This window comes from Pinus tabuliformis, chromosome X (genome assembly GCF_031772625.1).
Source record: "Pinus tabuliformis cultivar Carrire ecotype Pingquan chromosome X, CPIR1, whole genome shotgun sequence".
NCBI lineage: Eukaryota > Viridiplantae > Streptophyta > Pinopsida > Pinales > Pinaceae > Pinus > Pinus tabuliformis.
In genome coordinates, this window is record NC_142308.1 from 1,080,029,143 (window position 1) to 1,080,048,454 (window position 19,312).

At 38.5% G+C, this 19,312-nt stretch overlaps 1 protein-coding gene across 5 annotated transcripts in view; it reads right to left on the bottom strand.

Annotated features, from left to right (window-relative positions):
* The window catches only part of LOC149143566 (Calcium-binding EF hand family protein), an 80,616-nt gene that overhangs the window by 15,066 nt on the left and 46,238 nt on the right, over positions 1–19,312 (bottom strand). For all 5 annotated transcript variants that reach the window (XR_016264154.1, XR_016264152.1, XR_016264153.1 and 2 more), the window contains exons 2-3: positions 2,855–2,960; positions 2,611–2,676 (exon numbers count right to left, since the gene is read on the bottom strand). Coding sequence is in view for 2 of the 5 variants with exons in the window: in XM_089447097.1 (XP_089303223.1) it covers positions 2,611–2,676; positions 2,855–2,960 (172 nt within the window). In the remaining 3 variants the exon portion in view is untranslated. The remainder of the gene's footprint in view (positions 1–2,610; positions 2,677–2,854; positions 2,961–19,312) is intronic.

The window sequence follows — 19,312 nt, forward strand, 5'->3', positions numbered from 1 at the left end:
TAACATTTCTTCTCAAAGGACGGTGGGTCATCTCTCAACAAGTACTCTAACCATTCTTGAAATCAAGTGCTTCCATTTAATGTTATGGGCATATTAATATGGAACATGGGGCAAATTGAATGGTTGACCGATCTCGATTGTATTTTGGTTTCCACACTTTATATGGGAGGTTAGTCTTTGACTCCATTCCAATGGGACCTCCTCTAAGGCCTTAGGGTTTATGGAGTGCACTACTGGGGAGACATTGATTGATCTAGCGTGTCCAAGGTAATCCATACTTACCAGTTTCCATCTCTCCCAGTTATCCATCTCCATCCTTTGGGTTTGTAGTTATTAGTCATTGGGATTAGCACCCTTTATACAAAACCTTGAGTCAAGGCCCAAAAACTTAGCCCTCGAGGTTGATGCGGCGAAAAGAAGGTTAAAAACATATAAAACCACTATGAATGAAAATGTAAAATGCAAATATGGTTGGGACAGTATTTAGCACGTGGAAGAAAGCCATGCATGAACTCTACCCGCTTATTAGACATCGCCCAATTCCTCAAAGCATTTAATGCTTCATCTCAAATAAATGAACTCTTGAATGTCCCAACTCCAATGAGCAAGAAACTACTACATCTTGAAGGGGTATTGGAAAAATATAAAAGCAAGCTTGGGCTCCTGAGCTATGCACTAAGTAAATGTAAATCATTAAACTAAAAGGCGCACCAGAGGAGTGGAAAAAGCATGATGAAGAAAGGGGAAGATCATGCCACCATGATTGCTCCCTCCTTCCATCATTACACTTGGGATGTTGGACACCCCATTAGTTGGTCTCATTGTTGTGGCACCTGCCTTGAAGTCTCTCCCACTCCATGACCATTATTATCACACACACCTATGGATTCATGGACTGACTTGGGACTTGTCACTCCCCTTGCGGGTTGGAAACATTTAATAGAGTTGTTGATCTTATCATCCCTAACATAAGTGGAGTAACTTGTTTACAAATCTTGATCTAGTTAGACATTTGAAGGTGAATTTTTGTGAAGAATTATTGTGCCCTTAAAATTAGATATGGTTCACTATGATGTTTTACTGGTATTATGTCCCTAATGAAGTTGGTCTCACTTGATCTTGAAAGGTTTTGTTTAGGTGGTATCACATATGCAGCAAAGATCCCTTAAGGGATACAGCTCCATTCTTTTTTAGCACCTTCCAGTGGGTTCTTTGCTTCTTTTAGAGAGAATACATGACTTTGGGCCCCAATATTGGCCCTCCGAAGAAGAGCATTGCGCATTGAGGTGATTCCACATGATGCTACATCACTTGATGAACCTCCAGATGCTGAGCCTAAAGGCTTGGGCATTCAACTGTTTGATGGTGTGCCACAAAACCAAAAACCTCCAATGTCACCACAAAGAAACACACCCAAACCAAATATGCAAGATGTAGCCAAGCACACCCAACTTTCCTAATTCCTCTTTGAATGCAAAGGAAAGAAGTACTAATCACTCAGCCAAATCAAACAGCAAACACTCAGGAACCTGTTTAGATCACCGCTCACCAAATAGTACACTTAAGCAAACAAGACAACAAAAATGAAACCAAAGGCCCACCCAAGAGACAACTAAATTCACTAATCCTTCAGAGATCTGAGAATAAGAGAAAGTTTTAAGACTAATCACAGAGAAATCAAGTCCTCAAGGGGCTCCTAGATCTAGATCAGTCCAAACAGAGAAGAAAAATGCCAAAATCATAGAAGAACACTCAATCTCTTGTTTTTAACATTCAGTAATCCTAGTTTCCTATATTGCTTAATCTCTCCCTAGCACCTCTTTTTGGCAGGATTTGCCCATCTAGTCTCATGGGTCTTCAGCGCCTTTAAGAAACATTCACAAGTGTACATTTTCATTGAACCATAGAGTCCCTTTTATCTACCTGCCAAATCATTCCCAGATAATTCAACTGTCTATTTGTTAGTAGTTGACATGACATTTTTGTCTGCTTCCTGATTCCATTCTCAAATTCCCTATAGTTTTACTAGATTTTTTATTTTTATTCTTGATGCAACTGCATATCATGACCTTCCCTCAAGAGTATGACATTTTCTTAAATAGAGAGAAAAATGAAGGAGCATCTTGACTCTTGAGAGAGCATAAGAATGAAGGCATAATGAACATAGTCCATAAAAACTTCGAAGTGGCATCAATAAGATCTAAACGATATTGATTAGACATAACAAGAAAACTTTACAGAGTGAGTCTCTAGGGTATTGAAACGATAAAAAATCAAATCCAAATGAGAGTTTCCAAGTTGTTGCTTACGAGAGAAAAACTCTTACAACATTTATTATGCTTACTGACATGCACACTTGCATGGAAGTTGTCTTAAGTTAAAGATAGTATGAAGCTAAGAAACAAAAAAGCATCTCATGCATAAACCATGGATTCTCCTTTATTGTTGTTTCACTAAAATAAACAAAAAAGCATCTCAAGCATAAACCATGGATTCTCCTTTATTGTTGTTTCATTAAAATAATCACTACCAATAGCATACTCTACCCTGAGAGCAAATAGCGAACTCTAATAATGAGCAACATTTTAATGTTATACAATAAAAGCATACCTCACTTCCTCTTTGCATAACCATTCAATCAACTTTGGGTTGATACTATCTGCTGGATGTAAGAAGCTGCAAATAGAAACCATCATATCAGGATACAAAATGTCCAAGCTAAATTAAATATTTATTATATCAATAGAAGTAACAAGTTGACTTCTATGAGACCACAGCAGTCAATGTCATTTATATTGTATACAAATCAGATAGTAGAAAGTAATGTCTTCCAAAACTGAGTCACTTTACACACTTGTTAAATTCTGAACGATTTAAAAGGCCATCCCCATCCTCATCGGAAGCATTGAAATGCTCCTCCATCCACCATCCATTCTCAATACCATAAGTACTAATGTTCCCTGCCAATAACATCACCAAAAACAGGTAAATAAGATTCTTAACGTAGTCACTGATTTATAGCCCAACAGGAATTCTTAACGTAGTAACTGATAGAAACCCTACATAGGCAATATGATCACCTTACTCGTGCCAATCTTACAGAGAAGATTAATTTAACAAGAAGAAGATACAGCATGCAACAATCAAGAATAATACCTTGCACATCACAAGATACGACCATTACTAAAATAATAATACCCCATGTCGGGGTCCCCTGGTATGCAGAAATGTTTATGTTGTGTTGTGATGTAATCAAACAGATAGGAGCTCATCAGTAAAGGCCCCTTATTAGAAATTATTTCATAAGAGACTTTATGATTTAATGTTGTAATAGAAGGGAAAAACCCATGTGACAAAAATATAAGCAAAATGACTTCCTCAGAGGGAAGGAACATGGGGGAGGGCCTATCTGTGATAAGTGGCAAGAAAAAACTCCATATAATTAAACCATTCTAAATGTGGAAAGAATATGCAATCGCATTCTCTTGCCTTTCAGTACAGGAGCTCTCACACTTCAGTGTTAGCATTCTTGGAGAGCCAGCTTTTGCATATTTCAGCCTTGGTCTTGCAGGGTGTTGGTTCTGTTGTCGCCTAAAGCGTACACCTAAGGCACAACGCTCAGAGTAGGGGTTCTCACTCTGATCCCTACTCACTCTGTTTAGACTCTCTCCTATCTAAGTCAAGGGAGGTAGTCCCTAAGGATGATTAATGAAGGAAAACTTGTTGAAGCAACAAGTCTAGGAGATTTAAGGGCAATGCAATAATTATTAGTTTAACTTGATTATTAATTAGAGCAAGCATAAGAGTTTATGAGTAATGTATATTAAGACAAACACAATTGAGATCAATAAGGCAGATGCAAGATATAAATGTGGTAGACCAGTGCCTTCAACAATGCTCGATGTAGATGAAAGTACTTGCAAGGAGATAGATACTTCAAGTCACAAAAATAGCAATGCTGCAAGAAAAGTTAGCACAATGAAAGATGGTTTCTATTGCAAGTAAGATATAATGCCCACAATGATAGTTATGCCACAAGAGATGAAAAGTTAGAAGGATGGAATGCAAAACTAAACTAGGTGGAATGCAAGATCTTGGTTACTTTTAGTTAAATGCCTAATCTAGATGAATCCTTCTCAATTGTTTTGAAGTTAGTCACAAACACAAGTTGTAGAGAGAAGGTCTGGGGAAGAAAGCTAGGGCTTTATTAATGATACCTCCCCTTGCTTCTAACTACCCAAGTGCCTCTGGCGCTACAGGGACTGTGGCCCTGATGACTGCAAGGTCACCTGTGTTAACCATGAATGAGGGTCTAACTTCTCAAATTAGATGAAAAAGGTGGCCCTAAAACTTTCTATCAACCAAGCTTAGGCTTGGAGGTAAATTTTATGATGCAGCTCTAAAATTTAATATGCAAAATACAGATGCAATTGCTTCAATTAGGAAAATATGCTTCAATAACAAAAATGCTTAAGACCAAAATATATGCAATAGCACTTAAAACACAAGATAATTAGCTTACAATAAAGACCAACGAAGCAAACCAAACGTGATTCAATGAAGCAAAATATGCAATTAGATTTAGAGCAATGTCTCAAATGCCTTAGATTGACAATGTTCCTCAATATTTTCTTTACTTATTAGACAGTTGAACAAGCAGAGAAATATAGAGAAACTTACAATTATTAGATGGCAAATGAGATTGCTAACAGTGATTTTGAGAGACTACTTAAAAATCTTTGAATGCAAATGAAGCAAGAGAGTAAGTATCTCAATGCAATTTAACCAAGTAGCAAGGCAATGCAATGCAGAGAAATGATTTTAGGATGCAATGCAAGAGGGACTAATTAGAGTTAGTATGTTAGTTCTCCCTTTTAAATAAGGAGATGTGGGATACCAGGGGAACTAAATCCCAAGCTCGCTAAAAAAAGGAACTTTTATTAATGAGGTTTACAAAGAGGATGCCCTCTATACAGAGGAGAAGGAGTCTTACAACAGGAATGAACAAAGATTTCCTCAAGAACAAATACCCTTCTTGAGATGCTTCAGAAATTTTCCATCGGACAGACTTCAAAGTGCTTTGGTTCTCCAACAAAAATAATGACAGTGAAAAGTTCTCGGCTTAGGGAGAAGATCTCAAAGTTTTCTTCAATGCAATGATTCACAATTATGATGAATTTATGCTGCAAGGAAGGCTTGTCACTTCAATGATGGATAACCCTGCAAAACAAAGATTAGACTTCTGAAAAACACCAGTGACTAGACCTTCTTAACTTGCTGCCTATACAGAAATGAACTCAAGAATGAATAATGAGTTTGGTCACAGGGTAACTTGAAATATTCAGTGAAAGATCTTTCAAAAATCGATGGATCAATCCCCAAGTATTATGTTTTCTTCAGGTCTGAAGTAGCTAGTTGCCAAGCCAAGATAGGTAACAGAATTCCTGCAAACGATGGATTTAAGGCTGCAAAAACACCAAGGATTGGTCTATTCATCTTATACATCAATTTCAAGACCCTTAAATTTTATTATTGATGAAGAAGAAGCCCTTGAAGGAAACAAGAAAGGTTCTTCCAATAAACGCTTGAAGGCTACAGAATATGATGGCACTTTAATAACAACAACTCCTCAAGCTACTGAATACCAAAGAGGAAAGGCACAAGGTTATATACTTCAGTAGTGAACGCTTGCACTAGACCTTCCAAAAGCCCAGGGACTTGATGATTCAGTTCACAAAATACGCGGCCAAGCAAGGAAAGAAGGCTAGAAAAATTAGTTAATTTTATATGACAATTTAGATGTGTATTCAAGCCTTTTAATGCCTCAAACCAATGTGTAAAACTTCCTGATATATATATATATCAAATCAGAGGGTGTGCGGCCTTCTAAAAAGGTTAGTCATTAAATCCAGCCTTTAAAAAATAACCCTTTGTCCAAAATTTATGATGAATCCCTGCCAAACAATGATTAGATCTTGCTGCAAAAAGAGGGTTAGTTGGTCTTAAACCAAAGCAAATGAAATAAGCTTGAAAACCCCACAGCCTAGCTCTAGAAGGCAGAGAAATGCTTGCGGCCTTGTAAAAGAAATTTGCAAATTAATTATTTGAGCCACAAAAATTTGAAACACTAATTTTCTAAAGCTAGAATAATCCTCTGAGGGCTAGCGGCCTTACAAAATAAATTTAAAATAATCAAAACACCAAGTGAAACCTTAGAACAATTTGCAAAAAAATTAGGAGGCCAAACCCTTGGAAAAAAAATTAAATTTGCAAGTGGAAATAGCCCTGAAAACCCCTGAAATATCTTTCAAATAAATGATTTATCTCTGCAAAACAAGTCAGTGTTAGAATTTCAAATAAACAGCAAAATTTAAATCCTTTGAAAAATCAATTTTTACACCACAGATCTGTGAAGAAAACCCTCTTAAAAATTTAATGAGACACGTGCAAAAGAAAAGGGTTAGCAGAGATAATTAAATAACAAGGAGAAGAGGCCTGTAGAGCCTGCGGCCTATAAGAAAGAGTAATTTTCAGACCCTTGTCAAAGCTTGTGGCTGCCAAAAAATGATGTCAAAATAACTTCAAGACACAAATTTATAATAAAACCCTTACGACCCTCAGAAAAAAGGCCAGACGACCTCTAAGAATAACTCGTTTACTTCACTTGCTTTCTTCGAAATCGCAAATGGAGATACCTGCAAACAAGAAAAATAAAACCATATGCTATCCTAGTCCTAGATCTGCGAAAGATAACAAAGTTAGCCTACAAGGACTATAAAGATCTATGCACAAATCATTTACAAATTTACAAATATTTATAATGATATAAGCTCTTTAAGTAGCAAAATATATCAAATATAGCTCTTAGATTTTGATGAATAAATAAAATAGATGATTTTCCTCAAGCCCAGATCTAGAAACCCTACAACAAAATCTTTAAGGAAAATGGAGTGGGTTCTTCCACTTCAATGCTCAAGAGTGGGATGGTTTAGCCGGAAACGTTCCCTCACGCTTGAGATTTATTTCAAAATATTTTCTACACAATTTTAAATAATTTTGTTAGATCCATATGAGGAGAAAAATGCATTGGAAGGAAATTCTAATAACTTAACCAAAAGATGCTAGCCACATCCAATCCTAAGGCACTTTCCCGATCCAATCACCAATGTAAGATAGCTATACATTAATAATTCTATAAAAGCAGATGAACATAACAAATGTAAGCACAAGTAGAAATTAAAGGCTCAGTGAAATAATATTACCATATCCGTGAACAAACACCACAATAATAACCTCAAAGAATTTTGCTTTATCAAAAAAAAGAGAGCTTCAAGAGCTGATAGCCAAAGTACAGAGATCCAAAGATCAAAGATGTTACAATAAGGAGCCTCAGGCTCAATTTATACAAAAAGAGAGAGATCTAGAATCCCCTCCAAGTGGAAAACGGCTAGGTCCAAAAAGTTGCAAAATTTTGACTTGATCCTGGAGAGTAACAACTGCTAGATGCTTGATCCATGTCAAAATTAAATCTTGTCCTTTGATCTTGATGAAGAAATTCGAATTCCATAATAATTCCCTTTTTTCCTGGTCCAAAAAATATTATTTTGACATTTTTCCTCAAAAAATCACTTGACTTAACCACCTTGGTCCATAAGTTCTTTTTTTGTTATAAATTTGATTTTTTCCTCGATGGAGGACCTTGAAAATTTGACTTCTTTTGGACCCACGAATTTTCTTCAACTAATTGGACCCAGAAAAAATAATTTTCTTGAAAAAATAATTCTTTTCTGGCCCCAAAGAATTTCTTGTGGTTTTTTCTACCTTGGAATTGAGTTTGTCAATTTAATTCTTCCTTGAGAAAGACCACCTTCTCTAAAAAATCGTTTTTCCACTTGGAGAGAAAATTTTTTCTCTCAATTTTAATTTTTTGGCTAATTTTTTGCCAGAAAACAAAAAATAAAAATAATTTGAGGGGAAAAACATAATTTCAACCCTCAAAAGGTGTCTAAACACAAAGTTGAGGTGTAGAGGTTCTAATTATGAGTACTCTACCCCCTTCAACTTTTACAATCATTTGATTTTACAATTTACATCCAAATTATTAAATTTCCTAACCAGTTGGAAATTTAATAATTAAAAATAGACACTTAGACTCAACCAAATTCTGCAAGACTCAAGACATGATCTAGTATGATGAAAATACATAGACTCGATACACTAGGACTCACTTAAGATATCACCATCAAGCCCCACTCTAACTTTGCAGTATATTTGGGAGAAAAAACTCTATTAATTATTTCATGTTTAGAATAACAAAATAATTAATGAGGTTATAAAACTCCCTAGGATGAAACTCGTTAGCAAAAATTATTAAGTTTACCTAGGTGTTTTACATGGCTTTATAGACATACTAGAATTATTTTTACAATGGCCACCGGACTGCAGAGTTTGGAGTTACAACTTTGATAAACTGATAAATGACGATGATGATTTTTGGATATCTGATTGCTCGAACATGATGGAATTCCTTTGAAAAAATGTGTACTGCTATAGGGTGATTGACACGGAGTGGTCAACAAGTTCTATCATTCACATGGAGGGTACATGGCAAAAAATTAAAGAAAGGCAATTTGCTTAAGCAGTAAGCACTAGTCTCAATCTCTATTGTGCTTGTAGCTAGCAGGGAAAACCTGTGATCCAGTTGGGGTTGGCTAGGCACATCCGATACTGTAGTTATGAATGTGTTCTTATGGATAAACTAAGTCCTGATTACTCTACTCTAATTTGAGTGGGGGTTAACAAAGTTATTTTGGCTAGATTGTCTTTTATGTGAACTGACTGGGGCCATGGTAAAGTATTGTGTTATGGTGTGAATTTGGAGATTGTTGTTATTGAATTTATGGGTTTATCTTACGCAATGGCATATGATTGTTTATAGAAGTCTGATAAACTTTATTGTTTTACCAATCCATGCACATTATATTCATAGTTGTGTGTAGAAATTGTGGGTTCTCATCCAATCCACTATTATGAAGAATAAGAGCATATTCCTCCCTTGATTATTTCCTTTGTTGTAACAAAAGACAAACAAATAATCCTTGTAGGAAAATTCAGATTTGGAAACCAATACTTGAGAAATGGGTAATAGGTGCATTAGAGAGTGATCGTGGAGACTCAATGATATAAAATGGATCACTGTGAGACACCTAATCCTTAGGGATTTGATGAATTGTGAATATTTTTTAAATATGTAAATAGGAGAAATTTGAACCGTTAGAATAGGAAGAGACATTGAACCTTAGAAGTTGAAACCAAGGGTCATGACATCATTGTATGTATATGTATGCTTCAATCAACGGAAATGAATGAAGGTTGCAGTATCCCTCTGATCAATCTCCAACAGTAGTATCAGAACTGGTGTAACTCTCTTCATTCAAGACTGTTCCCCTGCCATATTCCCTACATATGCCTGAAATCCACAGGTCTCCATTTTTGGAAACTATTTCTCTATCATTTTGCTTTGCATGCCACTTGTCATCCTCGAGTCCCATGTCATCTTGTTAAAATTGGCAACCAGGGCAAAACTTCATGTGGGTCATCTTATTCATGGCTAATAATATTTTTATTAGATTCCTCTCGTCGAGAGGTGTAGGATTGATATAAAGATCATCCAATTCCGATAAGTATTCATGGAGATATGAATTTATTTTGATTATGGAATTATTATCAAGCCAACCTACAACTCATGTAGGCTCAGAAGCCCAACAGTCGCATCTATTCACCCACCAACGTTGTGTATAAATATAAGAGGACTTTTCCTCATTTGGACTCACTCATCTCATCACATCTCTCTCTCTACTGCGTAGATATGAGTCTCTTCTCTACTGCATTGAAATGGGTCTCTCTCTCACACACATGTGAAGCCGGAAGCTGTTGAATTTGAAGCTGCAACTGCAGAAGTAAAGATTGACTTGCGTGGCCTAGAAGATCTCCTCTTCGGAACTGCGTTGTAGGTTCATCTGAAACTCCTTTGAAAGCCGCAACTTTTGGTGGAGGAATGAAGTCAATCCGACGAATGGTTTGCAAGATATCGACTGCCCTAGTTTGAAGCCGGAAACTGCTGAAACTGAAGCTGCAACTGCAGAAGTAAAGATTGACTTGCATGGCCTAGAAGATCTCCTCTTTGGAACTGCGTTGTAGGTTCATCTGAACCTCCTTTGAAAGCCGCAACTTTTGGTGGTGGAATGAAGTCAATCCGACGAACGGTTTGCAAGATATCGACTGCCCTAGTTTGAAGCCGGAAACTGCTGAAACTGAAGATGCAACTGCAGAAGTAAAGATTGACTTGCGTGGCCTAGAAGATCTCCTCTTTGGAACTACGCTGTAGGTTCATCTGAACCTCCTCTGGAAGCCGAAACTTTTGGTGGTGGAATGAAGTCAATCCGACTGTCGGTTTGTGAGATATGGTCTGCCCTAGTTTGATAATGAAGCCGCTAATGCTGATGCTACTGATCTAGGGTTTGCTACTGCTAATATGAATCAGATTTATTGTACTGTTTCTCTCTGCTGAATTATTGAAGATCAAAGAAGATTTGATCAAAGGGTTTCCCCACACATTGTGGGGTTTGTCCCTGGCTAGCCGCCACATCTTGTGTCTCTTGTCTTGGCTTGTTTTCTGTTGATCGTTTAATGTTCTATCTGCACTTTACTTTATGTACATGTGATTGCTAATCGGTGGAATATAATAAGAAAAAGAAGTAAACTGTTATAAGCATAGAACATACCATAACTTAACATGGTATCGGAGCCGAGGTGAAGACAAAGCCCGAACAAGAGCAAGAGCAATCATTGAAGAGAAGATTGGCAAGGCTATCCTAAAAGAACTATGGGGTCCTCAACACTCTTTCCTGCCGAAGACAAGCTCCGTGAGAAAGCTGACTATCACGGATGGAAGATGTCTATCGATTTAACCCTTGAAGATCAAGGAGTGCTGGACCATGTAAGAGGCAATATTGTTGAGCCTTCATCAAATGCATCTGTTGTTGCCTGGAACAAATGGAAAAATGGAGAAGTCAAAACAAAGAAGATCATCCGGGACTCTATCGACAAGCGCTTGGTGGCCTACATCTCTGATCTAGACACCTCCAAGGAAATCTACGACAGACTAGTGAGTTTATTTAAAGTTAATGATGCAAATCAAGTTTTGTTTCTTAGAAATAAGTTGAGGAAAATCAAGAAGGGTAAAGATGAACGTATGCAAGCATACTTCTTAAGAATCACCGAGATCAAGAACGATCTCCTATCTATTGGGGAAACCATTACTGACAGAGAAATGGCACTCACAACTCTCGGAGGATTACCATCTGAATGGTATGTGTTCAGGACTACTCTTCTGAACAATAATTCCTAGTTTCGAGGAATTAATGGCTAGATGCATTCAAGAACAAACAAGGGTAGAAGAGCAGGAAATGCCCTTGCCTAAAGGTCCTCCCGCTGCTTTTTCTTCTCATGCTAAGAAAAGAAATAATTCTGGGTCTAAATCGAAAAGAAAGGCTGGATTTAAGGGTGGAAGAAAAGGACGATGTTTCATTTGCAATAAAGCAGGTCACTATGCAAGGGAATGCCCTGATAGAAAGGACTCTCATCGTGACGATGATCAAAATCCCTCTCATGGTAATCGAAGGAATGACAAATTCAACAGTAAAGGTAAGAGGGGAGCTGGGAATCAAGGAAGAGGACAAGCATTCAAGAAGGCTAGAAATTCTAGGATGTATTAAATGCACCTGACCTCAAAAGGAACCTAGTGTCCATCTTGGCAATGGAAGACAGAGGCTACAAGGTAAGATGCCTTTCCTCTTGGGTTTAGTGTTGATTCATTATACCGAGTCGATGGAAGTCCGCTAGGTGTCATGTCTTGTGACACAACTCTTTAGTCCGAACTTTGGCATCGGAGGTTTGCCCACCTTCATTACAAAGCTCTACCCGATGTAAGACAGATGGTAACAGGGATGCCCGAATTCCAAGTAGAGAAAGAAGGTGTATGTCTGGGATGTGCCAAAGGAAAGCTCAAAAGGGGACCATTCCCCTCAAGCCAAAGCAAGACCTTCGATATATTACAATTGGTTTACTCAGGCATACCTGAGGTTGGCATTAAGAGGGAGACTACTACACCACATACTCCTGAGCATAATGGTGTGGTGGGAAGGAAGAACCACACGATGATGGAAGCTGTCCGGGCCATGCTACATGATCAAAGACTTCCAAAGTTTCTATGGGCTGAAACTACAATCACCGCCGTATATGTACAAAATCGATGCCCTCATCAAGCATTGGGTTCCTAAACTCCTGAAGAAATGTTCACCACCGGTCAAAGGGAAGTCGTGATTAGTCATGATGTCACCTTTGACAAAGATATGGCTCTCAGCAAGGTGGACAATCTGTTGACTTTGAGTAGCTCTCAAGAAGCCGACACCAGGGAACCGAAAGAAAAGGATGATGAATCAATGCCTGATGTAGACGAACCCATGGATCCAATTGATCCTCATCCACATGAGCCTTCCTCTTCTAGGAAGAGGCCTTCATGGCTTAGGGGGATACTTGATGATGCTGAAGGACATGCTGCACCCTGAGGAACCTTCCATCAAAGTAAGACAAAGCAGAACAGGCAAAATAGAGCAGAGCAGGGCAAGGGTCAGGCTGTACAAGGCAGTGCATTTGATGGATGAATAGTAACGACCAATAGACAGATTGCAGATGAAATTCTCCATGGTTGAGAGGGAGTGTTAAAATTGGCAACCAGAGCAAAACTTCATGTGGGTCATCTTATTCATGGCTAATAATATTTTTATTAGATTCCTCTCGTCGAGAGGTGTAGGATTGATATAAAGATCATCCAATTCCGATAAGTATTCATGGAGATATGAATTTATTTTGATTATGGAATTATTATCAAGCCGACCTACAACTCATGTAGGCTCAGAAACCCAACAGTCGCATCTATTCACCCACCAACATTGTGTATAAATATAAGAGGACTTTTCCACATTTCGACTCACTCATCTCATCACATCTCTCTCTCTACTGCGCAGATATGAGTCTCTTCTCTACTGCGCTGAAATGGGTCTCTCTCTCTCACACATGTGAAGCCGGAAGCTGTTGAATTTGAAGCTGCAACTGCAGAAGTAAAGATTGACCTGCGTGGCCTAGAAGATCTCCTCTTTGGAACTGCGATGTAGGTTCATCTGAACCTCCTTTGAAAGCCGCAATTTTTGGTGGAGGAATGAAGTCAATCCGACGAACGGTTTGCAAGATATCGACTACCCTAGTTTGAAGCCGGAAACTGCTGAAACTGAAGCTGCAACTGCAGAAGTAAAGATTGACTTGCGTGGCCTAGAAGATCTCCTCTTTGGAACTGCGTTGTAGGTTCATCTGAACCTCCTTTGAACGCCGTAACTTTTGGTGGTGGAATAAAGTCAATCCGACGAACGGTTTGCAAGATATCGACTGCCCTAGTTTGAAGCCGGAAACTGCTGAAACTGAAGCTGCAACTGCAGAAGTAAAGATTGACTTGCGTGGCCTAGAAGATCTCCTCTTTGGAATTGCGCTATAGGTTCATCTGAACCTCCTCTGGAAGCCGAAACTTTTGGTGGTAGAATGAAGTCAATCCGACTGTCGGTTTGTGAGATATGGTCTGCCCTAGTTTGATAATGAAGCCGCTAATGCTGATGCTACTGATCTAGGGTTTGCTACTGCTAATATGAATCAGATTTATTGTACTGTTTCTCTCTGCTGAATTATTGAAGATAAAAGAAGATTTGATCAAAGGGTTTCCCCACACATTGTGGGGTTTGTCCCTGGCTAGCCGCCACATCTTGTGTCTCTTGTCTTGGCTTGTTTTCTGTCGATCGTTTAATGTTCTATCTGCACTTTACTTTATGTACATGTGATTGCTAATCGGTGGAATATAATAAGAAAAAGAAGTAAACTGTTATAAGCATAGAACATACCATAACTTAACACATATCCTCCGCAACATCGCTCAGACCTACTCACCCTGCCATCAAAGTCTCCTACTATGTTTATGTCCGTTGGTACCTGTCCTCCTCCCCACTCTCCTTCAAGTTTGCTCTAGTCAACAAAATTTCTCTTCAATTGTTACTGAGCCATTCTCCACACAGGAAAACGTCACATTGAGTCATTTCCCAAGCCCTCAACAAACTTGATTGGTTCTTCTCATTTAGAGTCCCAATTGGCACTGTGACTATATCCGAGGGTTCTTCCACCGAGGTTCGAGTCACATGAAGCAGATTCTCAGTTAACCTAGTCAGCTCAGAAGCTCCACGATTTGCTGCAATTGCAAATCCAAATTGCCTTAAATTTATTGAACTTGTTGACCCATTTCCAGTTTCCAAGATTGGAGTCCATGAAAGGTTCTTATTCTTTGTCCCACGGCCGGGTTTGCTTATTATTAGAAACATGAGGCAGATTCTCAGTTAACCCTAGTCAGCTCAGAAGCTCCATGATTTGTTGCAATTACAAATCCAAATTGCCTTAAAATTATTGAACTTGTTGACCCATTTCAAGTTTCCAAGATTGGAGTCCATGAAAGGTTCTTATTCTTTGTCCCACGGCCAGGTTTTGCTAATTATTAGAAACTCCAGGTCTCAAGTTCAATTAAAGAAAGATTTTTGGTATAAATTTATTTGGAGGTTTTGGCATCTATTGTTGTGATTCTTGGCAGCCGTAGGTGTCAAGGTTCAAATCTGGGGTTGATTTGTTGTTTCTTCAGTTCTGCCCATTGTTGTTTGAAGTTGTAGATCTTGCTAGAAGTATGCACATGTGATATCATGTGTAGCATCCTGTGGGTGCTGCCATCGTTAATCCTTTCTTTTGTTCATCATCTTTGGTACGCCTCCTCTCCACCACAAAGGCCAAAGGGTAGAGGAGATTCAAGCTTATGAGATACACAAGATATTTTTGTTCCAGAGCAATTCAATGAACAAAGTCTAAGACAAAGTTTCTTTCTTTAAGTTCGCAGATTTGGAAAGTGTTACTCCATTTTTTCTAGTACCGTTATTGTGTTTCTTTGTGGTTTGTTACCACTCAAACTAGCAGGGGTCCTAGGAGGGAATCCTAAAGGGACAATTGTTAGGTCAAGGGCAACAATGGAGCAATACCCCACTGTCACCTCAGCTAAATCTCCCTACTCTTTACGGACTTTCACTGATGGGAGGAAACCTGGTATGATAAGGATCACAAAGATGAATAGATCAAAGATAAGATGAAGGGTGATCCTAGAAGCCTATTCACAAGAGAGGCTCAAGATTGTGGCTTGCTTGTCTTGGAAGACAAGATGGAAGGCTCTCTAGGAAGGGCTTAGGAAGAACTTCAAGGGTTGGGTTTTGAGTATGTGTCTTATAAAGGAGATCCCTAAGCCCTAGAATTCTTGCGGAAACTTGGGTTTAATGTTATCTTTGAAGAATTAAACTTGATAAATTGATAATGCATGGGACCACATGAGACCAAGTGGACACAGTCTAGGGTATAAGGAAGGAATGTAGCAACCAATGATATTTTGACCCTAGACAAGGTTAAAGAAAAAAAATACTCAAAGATGTTGGTTTGACCCTTGGAAGTGTTAGCCTTGGTGATGGCAAAGCAAGTTTTGGTCCCAGAGCTAGGGCTTGGCTTTTCTCCCAATTCCACCATCAGAATGTCTTCAAATTTGGAGGGCTAGAGGAAAGGCCAGCACAGGAGACCCTAGGAGATCGAATTTTTTAAGTGGCTAGCTTGTCGAGAATTGATGCCCTATGCACCCCAATGTGGCTAGACTTGGGAGAGGGTGAAAGGATGTTTTGGTGACCACCCTTGGTAGATCAGTGCCTTAATCCTTGGGAGAATGGAATCTGTGTTGATTTTGTGCAAGATTTCTTGGTTCCCAAGCAAGGAGGCCTCAAAATTACTTCAGCGTTTATACTTCAAATGCACAAGAGGAATGGCTTATCAAAGTCTGATTTTACCCCTGGGAGATTTCGTTCACATTACATGGCCCATACATGGCGATAACGTTATAGTAGAGACAATCCCACTGTCAGACCAGGTGGTAACTCCTCAAATCAATTCATTGATATTCATTCAAGTTGGTCTTTATTATATACATGAGGGAGAGACTGTTCATTTCATCTCCTGGTGACTATTCATATTTTATATTATTTATTTACATCAATTTCAGTTATTCACCCTGTTGACCTCTACTGGTCAACTACCCATGCAGTGCATCCCGTTTTTCTTGACAGAAAGTAGCAGCACCTGATCAGCATGTCCGTGCCATCCTGCCATCATCAGCAGCTTGATCATTTTTGTTGTAAACCCAGTCTGCATGTATAAGTTGTAAATAATCTAAGCAGATCAGAGTCATGTATGTAAAGTTGCCTAGGTGGACCTAACTTTCTAATGATGATCTGCGTCCCGGGAGGTTTTTCGTCTCACCGATCTACGATCGGCAGAGTTTTCCTTCAAACCTGACCCCAAAGCCGGGATGGATTTCGTCATCAGAACTTTAGGAGAATCTTATATGTTAATCTGCTAGATTATAGTTGTGTCGCAGAACTGGGTGTTCTATGAGGGTCTGTATTAAGTGGGTTCATCCCTTTGAGATGTAAATTGTAAAAATCATGATGAAATGTGTCTTGAGGGTTGAAAATGTTGTAAATCCCCTCATGAGTCCTAGGTCCTAGATCCTAGGTGATGTTTCCAACGGCTTAGTTTGATGATCCATCTTAAAATGAATAAAATTAATAAAATTAAAAAATAAATAAAAAATTAAAAAATAATAAATAATAAAAAAATTAAAAAAACATAAAGCAAAAACCCTAAGCAATAAAATAATAATATTTTTGTGAATGCATGCAAAAATAGCTTTTTTAAATAAAATCGACGGATGAGATTAAGGGATGTGTTAACCCTCATCGACGGTCGAGATCGCTTCAGCATGGATCACCCAAAACTAGCCGTTGGGATCATTTCCTTTATATAGGGTCTTAGGGGGTCATTTTAGAGGTTTATCTGATCTGTGAGTCTGTACTGAGAAAGCTCTCTTGTAATCTGATTTTCTGATTAATAAAAAAGACTTTGGGGTTCAAAACTGGCTGGTGTTACTCTCCGGAATTGCTGTGAGATGATTGTTTTTTTCTGCATATTTTAGTTTTCAGCAGTTAATAATAGCTGGTTTTCAGAGTATTGTGAGTACAGGTATCTTGCTCACGTGCTAGGGTTTGAATGTTGTAGGGTTTCTGGAATAATGGCAGGTATCTCCATTATTCCTTGAAATCTAGCAGCATTTCTTGCCCTCTTTACTGATGTTTGCTTGAGGTGTGCAGGAGATCTTTAGGTGAAAGGTACAGGTGGGCGTTTGGGGAAGTTCTAGGCTGAACCAGCCGACTCCCACAGGCTCTTCTGTGCAGAGCCCAGCTGATTGTGCCCTGGGTTAATCATTAAGAGTTTCTTTTCTGTTTTACATTGAGAGATTTTCTTTTTGTTCACAGTGAAGTTCAAAATTTCTGATATTTTCAAAATATTACTGCAATTATTGTCAAATCTAGCTGTCCAGAGCTGTAAATTTTTGTGATTCTAGGTTAATTGTGAAGGGTTTTACTTTTAGGTTTTGCATATTATCTGCCGAGTTTTCTGTTTTTTTTTCTTGCAGGTACAATGTTGGCAGGAAAGTTAAATTGTCATTGGGATCATAAGCTTTCTACCAGTTTTCTGTAGCTTCAGCATTCCGTGCATTGAAAGGAACACAGTCCGGTTAATGGGTTTCAACTAAATTTCGGAGGAAACGCTGTTCCAGAATAGAGATCAAGGAGTCTGATTTAAAATTTGCAAGCATTTGAAAGACGCAGGATATCTGTCATTAGGTGAGGTTGCAGTTCGATCTTCAGTGACCAGGTAATCTCTGCGTATCATCATCTCCAGGTTTTTTTTTTAAAACCCCGCCTTCACCATTCCTTATATCGAAATTTCTCTGCGTATTCAGTCTTTGAGCTTTTCTGGTGGGTGTCTGGAAAATTTGCTTGGGTTTCGATATATGCGTTGGCAATTAAAGCCCTCCAAAACGAAGTCTTTGCTGCCTTACACATCCTCGGAGACCCTGGCAAGAAATTGTAGAAGGAAGAAAAACGCGTTATCTTAGCCCTCACGCCGAGCTCGCATTTCTATCCACTTGACTCTGCCTGTCGATTTTTTTTATTTTTTTTTATCCACGCATTCGGTCATTTCTTCGTTTTATGCTGAGCCAGGATTTCGATTTTCAGTGTCTAGCAATGCTTTCATTCCGGATTTGTTTCTGAATATCATTGCGGGTTGTCCGGTGCGTGCTTCAAGCTGTTGCATTTCCCTCTGCCGTCAGTCTTGATCCCATTACATTGCGTTTTTCATCGAGCCTGTTGTGGTTACGCCCGTTTAAGTATTTCTGAGTTATTCATCTGGTTTCGCTGCCATTGATATCCGTTTGCTCCCATTGTGACTGCGTTTTTTGGGGCTGAGCCTGAGGCCGCGTTTCACCAGGTTCTCATTCCAGGTTTGAACGTGCTGAATATCCCGTCCGTCGTCTCAGTCCCAGTTTCGTTCTTCCTCCGTGACTGCATTGTCTTTGCTTGTGGTTTGAGCTGCGGTTTTCGCTTTGAGCCGTTTTCCATTCGATTTTTAGTGCCCAGGTCTGAAATACGCCCCGCCGTCTTGATTTCGGTTTATTGATTTTCCCGTTGAGCCATTACGCAGACCCTTGTTCTCTCTGCGGTTTTTCGTTTTCCGAGTGCTGGAGTCTCACCGTAGCAGCGTTCCCTTTGGGTTTCAATTTTTGCATAGGTGTTAGATCTGAAAGCTAGACGTAGGTTGGATTTTAAATTTACGCTTCCTTTCAATTAGTTTTCAAATGAATTCTGGTTTGACTTTGTGCGGTAGCGTAGTGGTAGGTTAGCGTAATTGTAGTTTAGGATATAGCCTATGTTTTCTTTTCTTTTTTTAATTTTATTTCTTTGTAAACTTTTTAATTGTGAAAGGTAGCGTATAGTTTTGTAGTAATTAGATTTTAGTTTCTTTAATTTTAGTTTAGATTTATTAGAATTTATTTTATTTAAATTTTCATATAGTTTTAGATTTTCATAATTTATATTGTTGTAGTTTTTTTTTTTAAGTTAATGTTTTAGATTTTTTAGGCTTTTAGATTTTAGATTTAAAGAAAAAAAAAAAAAAAAAAATTAGGATTGGCTTTTAGCTGGAAAATTTGGCCTTAAATCTTTTTGCTTGAAAATAT